General features: G+C 31.1%; 2 protein-coding genes across 4 annotated transcripts in view; one reads left to right on the top strand and one right to left on the bottom strand.

Moving 5' to 3' along the window:
- The window catches only part of LOC106478705 (signal peptide peptidase-like 3), a 49,273-nt gene extending 47,869 nt beyond the window's left edge, over positions 1-1,404 (bottom strand). The window contains exons 1-2 of the mRNA XM_022382360.1: positions 820-1,404; positions 87-333 (exon numbers count right to left, since the gene is read on the bottom strand). Coding sequence (XP_022238068.1) covers positions 87-133 — 47 coding nt within the window. The 5' untranslated portion in view covers positions 134-333; positions 820-1,404. The remainder of the gene's footprint in view (positions 1-86; positions 334-819) is intronic.
- Positions 1,405-3,024: 1,620 nt separating this feature from the next.
- LOC106478704 (E3 ubiquitin-protein ligase Bre1-like) overlaps positions 3,025-5,936 on the top strand; it is a 60,721-nt gene continuing 57,809 nt past the window's right edge. For 2 of the 3 annotated variants that reach the window (XM_022382356.1, XM_013939266.2), the window contains exon 1: positions 3,025-3,121. The gene's annotated coding sequence lies outside the window, so the exon portion shown is untranslated. The remainder of the gene's footprint in view (positions 3,122-5,936) is intronic. The other variant, XM_022382355.1, reaches the window with a different exon arrangement.

Below are 5,936 nucleotides of genomic sequence, written 5' to 3'. Positions count from 1 at the left end.
GTGTATGTAAGCAGAATTTTTTTCTTATTATTATGAGTTACTTCATGTATATCTTTAGTACCAAAAACAGTTTCTCTTAAACTCACCACTGATATTCTGACATGGGCGCATGAGATGCCACAGACGATGTCATCTTGTGCTGATGAAAGTGAACCACCAATAAACAGCATTCAAAATCAAAGCTCTTCTAAAACTTACAACACTATGCTGTTTGACCAAACTTTTTTTTCTGTGGTTAGCTGAACATTCAAAAATGCTTTTGAAGATTACATATGTAGACATATGAGCATAGGATCATCCAAAATATTCTTTAACAAAACCCTCTTTCCGAGTCTGAAAAAAAAATCAAAATACCAGATTCAATATAAAGAATGGAATATAAAATTTGAACTTTCTAAATAAATTTTGTGAGAAAGTCTGTTTATCTATTTCTCTATCAAGAGTTTCCTATTAGATTAGTTGGCAGTGAACATATAAATCATCTGCTTCAAAGCTGAAGTGAAAAGGAGAATCCAACTATGTTATATTGCATTACACTCACTATTTAACAAACTTTCGCAATAAACATTATTATCCTAAATTGATTTTAGCTCAAAGTTACTGTTTATACAAAATGTCTTAAAAAGTATACAAAATTGTATTAAGTTTCATTATTCATTTTTTAATTTTACTTTGTTTTCAAATTTCATATCTCACAGTCACACAACATAAGAAATGTATTATATGTTAAAATAAATGCTCATTGAGTGTTAAACTTAAAAGAATATTTACAACCAGGTATGAAATTTTATAAAAAAATCAACCAAAAAACTAGCTTACCTTTGGCTTCTTATTCTTTTTGAGATTTATTTGGTTTATCTTCTTCCGTGAATCATGAATACAAGACTACCATTAGTCCACTAGTTACATATCAGTTTATCTGACACGCAGTTACACAATTACGAACTCAGTCTTCACTACCCAAACGAGACAGACAAGACTGAGATCTTACTTAGCCCAGATTTTTGTTTTCAGTAACCTACGAGTTCTCACCGAGGCTATGGCTCAGTATCACTGTCAGTAATCTACAACCATAATGATCGAAACACAGAACTTTTTCCAAACACTGTAAAGTATAAGTGTAATTGTAGCTAGTGTAACTGTAAGTATATTTCAGAATTATATTATTTAAGTTAACTAATTTTAAGTTGAATACTTGACTTTGTAAAGACTTGACTAGACTAGAACTCGTAGTACTGAAGGTAACCTGAGCCTTGCTTTTAAATAAATGCTAAAGTTTATTGAATGATGGCCCTAGATAAGGTAAGATAAAACGCTAAAGCAATCGTAACTCTTATGAATTATCTATAAAAATCACAGTACCATTTCATAGATTAATAAACACCTTTCTACTACCTTGGTACAAAGGAGCAAAGCGCCCTCTACTGTATGTCACAGAAATTGGAATATGGCTGTAGTATTATTTATAGCTACAAAGTGTCAGACTTTGTTTAATGCTGAAATGAAACAGCTGGTTAATAACAATACTTTTTAGTCACGCAGTTATAAGAGCGAGCTGTTGACCCATCCTATTTTAAAGAACAATAGCTTTGTTGGAATATTTCATTACTTTTTCTATCTTTAAATCAAAATATAAAAATACTTTGCACCATTGAAAATTCTTAAGTTATTCAAAACTTTTTAGGAGTGTTAAGATAATGGGCTTCACTTCAGTAAGGCAACCCCAACGACTTTATAACTCCTTTGTAGTCGGTAAGTAAAAGTCTAAATTTAAAATTAGAAAATTAAGTTGATAGAATTTTACATCAATAGTGTAATAGCGTAGTTCTTTCACTGGCGGCTTCTTTTAAATTATCTGGTAAAAATAATTAAACGAATAGTCCACGAAACGATCATGAGTTATTTTATTTCCTCCTTTAACATTAATACAAATGTCAATACCTGTGCGCTGCCGTAAGCTGCTGTAGATCCAGGTTACTAATTGCATTAACTATTGTAAAACAAATCAACTTACTTGTATATGGTAGCCGCGATAACTAACACACTCTATATTGAAATCACTCAATACACTTTACAACTAGTTCGTATTTATAACCTAGCTTCGAATGTACTAGAACAATTTGACGTCGCATCCATAAAACTTTCTAGGCGTTTCACGCCTTATATCCAACAAGCAAATCACAACATAAAAAACATATCTTATTCTCATAAACACTACCCCTTTCCTGAATTGTGAAGTCCCCTGCACAATTCTAATACATTACAACAGTAAATTGTCCATTCACCAAATATTTTTGGTGGTCTTCTCTTCTGAGGCGTGGCGATTACTTTATTTATTAGTACAGCACAGAACAATAATAAAAACAAATTCGATGACGAGGAACCCACTTTGAGACTAATAATGGCTGGAGACGGCTTGAATGATGTACACCTAATTGCACCTGATGATGACAAAACCTTGTCGAAACGTTGTACATTTGCTGTTATATTAAAGTTTTTCTTCATTACCCATTCAAGCCGTCTCCAGCCATTAATAATCAAAACAGAATCTGTTTTCCTTGACGTAAGAGACCGCATTATCAGAGGGTTTCTTCTTATTACGTCACTGACGTAAATCGTTAATTTTAGGAGGAAAAGTTTATAAAGTGGCCAGTGATGTTGATCTTTCAAATTTTTAAGATTTGTCATATTCTACTAATAAATTCGTTATAGTAATCTCTGCTTTATCCATTCTCATTTGAAGCTATATTTTAAATGTCGTTAAGCTTTTACGACTAGAAACAGAAGAATCACGGTTATACAAGCCATACAATGACCTATTTTACATTAAATATGATTACTTATAAATCACTATGTCAATCATGCACTTGGATTTTATAACTTTTGCTTTCACATATAACAATAAATAGAAATAGTTTTATCTCAAATGGTTCTTTCACAAGTTGTCTGTATTCCAAATTAGGTTAATGACCTTATTTTGCTTGTTATTTTGGTAAGGGAGACACACCGCGGCGGCTCCTGTTGTCGTGGGTGACAAGTGTTGCAAAGTATGAGCGAATGAATTGCTTTTGTTTTGTTGTCGTGATTGTCACAGTAATTTAAATTGGTACATGTAACACATGTAAGTTACAAATTAATAGGTTACGGCTTGCTAAAATTATGGCTTTTATATGTTACCTCCGGGTCTTGTAGTGTGTGTGTATATATATTTATTTATTATGAATATACGTAAATTCTTAATACGTACTTAAGCCTAACGTATGTATTACATTATTTACTGCCTAAAAATTAATAATGTAATATTAAATGTTAATAAATTTGTTAAGAATTAATCTGTTTTTACTTTATTTTTACAATTTACAGTTAAAAAATTCTATTATGAAAAGACTAAGTATTATATGCAAATTGCATTTAGGTTTAAGTGCATCTTCGAATGAAATTGAAAGACTGCTGTGTAATTTTTTGTTAACGTCGTTGCTGTCGTTAGTACTATTAATATTATTACTGTTTAAATCGTTAATTAAAGAATCTTTGTGACTGAATGGTTAACCATATTTTTAATAGAGACATCTTGTGAAAAAACGATTAGAGATTAGATATTTTTATTAAAACTTTGTTTTTGAGGGGTGGGGTTGGTGATTGTTTTGTAGGAAAGTAAAAGTTACAAAACAAGTTTATAGGTTTACTGTTCTCTTAAGGATGACTGGGCAACGAATTAAAACTTCTTGAGAATATATAAATCTGATCATTTTATTTTACCTTTTATATAAATTGTTGAAGTAAGTCACACACTCATGCATTAAATAGGCTGTTACCAAGTTAACCACTGTTACCATTTTCTGATTGTACTTCCAGTATAGTCTACACTGTTGCTATTAGCTTAGGCTAAGCTTAACACAACCATTTTTAAGCTTTCAGGTTAGACTCTTAACTGCCTAACAGTGTTGGTTACAGGGACCTTAAAGAGACATGACTAACATACACAAACTACTGTCAATATTGTAATTGATTCTAGAAATTGCTGCAGGGGTTTTCTGTGTATTTTACATAAAGAGTGAGTAATTTAACTCAATATTTGGTAAATTCTTTACACTTATGTGAGGTAATAGGCAAAAAAATAAAACTACTTAATACTGTACCATATCCATGCCACTGGACAGTGGAAGTGAAAGGTAGAAAAGCAAATTGTAAATTGAGAGTTAACTGCTACTATAAATATTTATTTTGTTGTAAAGTCAAGGCTATGTACAAAATGGTGTTATACATTGTATCAAAATGGTATGTTATATAATAATATTGGTCAACAAAATCAGAACTTTTTTTCATTCATCAAAGATCTAAACACACATTTCTAGACTAGTTTTGCATGCTGATTCCAAATCTGTTTTCTTCTAGCACCTCTAGTTATTGAAATATGATTTGTGTTAATTTCAGCACAATTTAGGTAATAATCACACATTAGGCTAGTTAATGTTACAACTTTATTAATTTTTCAGTATAATTCCCATAAACGTTATACACACCATACACTTGGTTAAATTTATACAGTACACACTTATGAAAAAAGAAATGTACAACTTAAATTATAATTAAGGCAATAACCTTTCAAATTTGATCAGTCTCATCACGAAAACTTGATGTGCAAGAGGAAAATGAAAAACAGAATCGGAATCAGCATACCAAGAGTCATTTAGCCCACCTCTAATTATATCTGATGAAAATTACTTGTTGGCCAATGTAATGGTTTACTAAAAAATGGATACATTACATACTTTGCAGTGATTACACTTTGTTATTACTTATTAATTAAGATTAGAAAGCGTTATTTCATCAGTTGAATATTCTCATTGTGAGTAATATTTTGGCCATAATCCCAATAATACCTTGGCCAGCTTAGGAGATAATCCATATTGTAAGTTAACAAAACAGAATAATTTGTATAACAAGAATAGATATATTGGACATTGTAACCTATAATGTTAAAGAAAATAACATTAAAAAAAAAGTATAATTCATTGATGGAACATAAAATACTAGTAGTTTGTTTTATGTACATTTGTAGATTTAATGTTTCTTGAAGAATTTGAAATCAGTTGATGTACCATAAATGACTAAGATCAATTGGCAAGTTAAACAAATAGTTAGCAAATGATCTTTAATTATAATAAGTTGTCAATTTTTTATCAATAGTAATTTCAACATATTTATTCAAAACTTGCAAGTTGTAATGCTTATTGGAGTATGTGGTAATCAAACAAGCTGGAGGTGAGAATCTATTTTTTGAACTTGGGTTATAGTTTGGAAAGCATGTTTAATATAGATGGGAACCCACCCAATAATGTGTGGAAGAAAAAGATCGTGTCATAGTGATTGATAAGTCACAGAAACTGTTGTGACATTGCCCTTTTACTATTAGTAAGCAAATATGAATCACAAGTCAAAAGAGGTAATTAGCTCTCTATATAACATAACGTTTTGGGACAATGTGGGACCTATTGGTCCATCTTGGCTGTTCCATCCTCTAAACTAAATTAAAATAATTAAAAAAAAAATCTTAAAGCCAGCCCTCATCATTCATATACTTATCAAGCTTTTTCTTAAACTCACTTAAATTTACTGCCTCTTTAACATCTGAAGGCAACCCATTCCAAAGGCCAACCACTCTGTTAAAATAATTTAACTGTCTTAGCTGAAGGTGACTCCTACTTTGCCAAAATTTATATTTGTGTCCCCTAGTCTTACTGTTCTCATTGTTAAATATGAAAAACGATGATACATCAACACTACCAATTCCCTTTACAATCTTAAACACCTCAATCAGACCCCCCCCCCCCAACTCTTCTTTTTTTTAAGAGAAAATGATTAGAGAGATTTCAGCCTCTTCTCATATGTCATCCCCGGGCACCATTCTAGTAACCCTTCTCTGAACCCTTTCC

This window comes from Limulus polyphemus, unplaced genomic scaffold (genome assembly GCF_000517525.1).
Source record: "Limulus polyphemus unplaced genomic scaffold, Limulus_polyphemus-2.1.2 Scaffold242, whole genome shotgun sequence".
NCBI classification, from domain to species: Eukaryota; Metazoa; Arthropoda; class Merostomata; order Xiphosura; family Limulidae; genus Limulus; species Limulus polyphemus.
The sequence above is the reverse complement of the archived record's forward strand: the minus strand, read 5'-3'. Positions and strand labels throughout refer to the sequence as shown.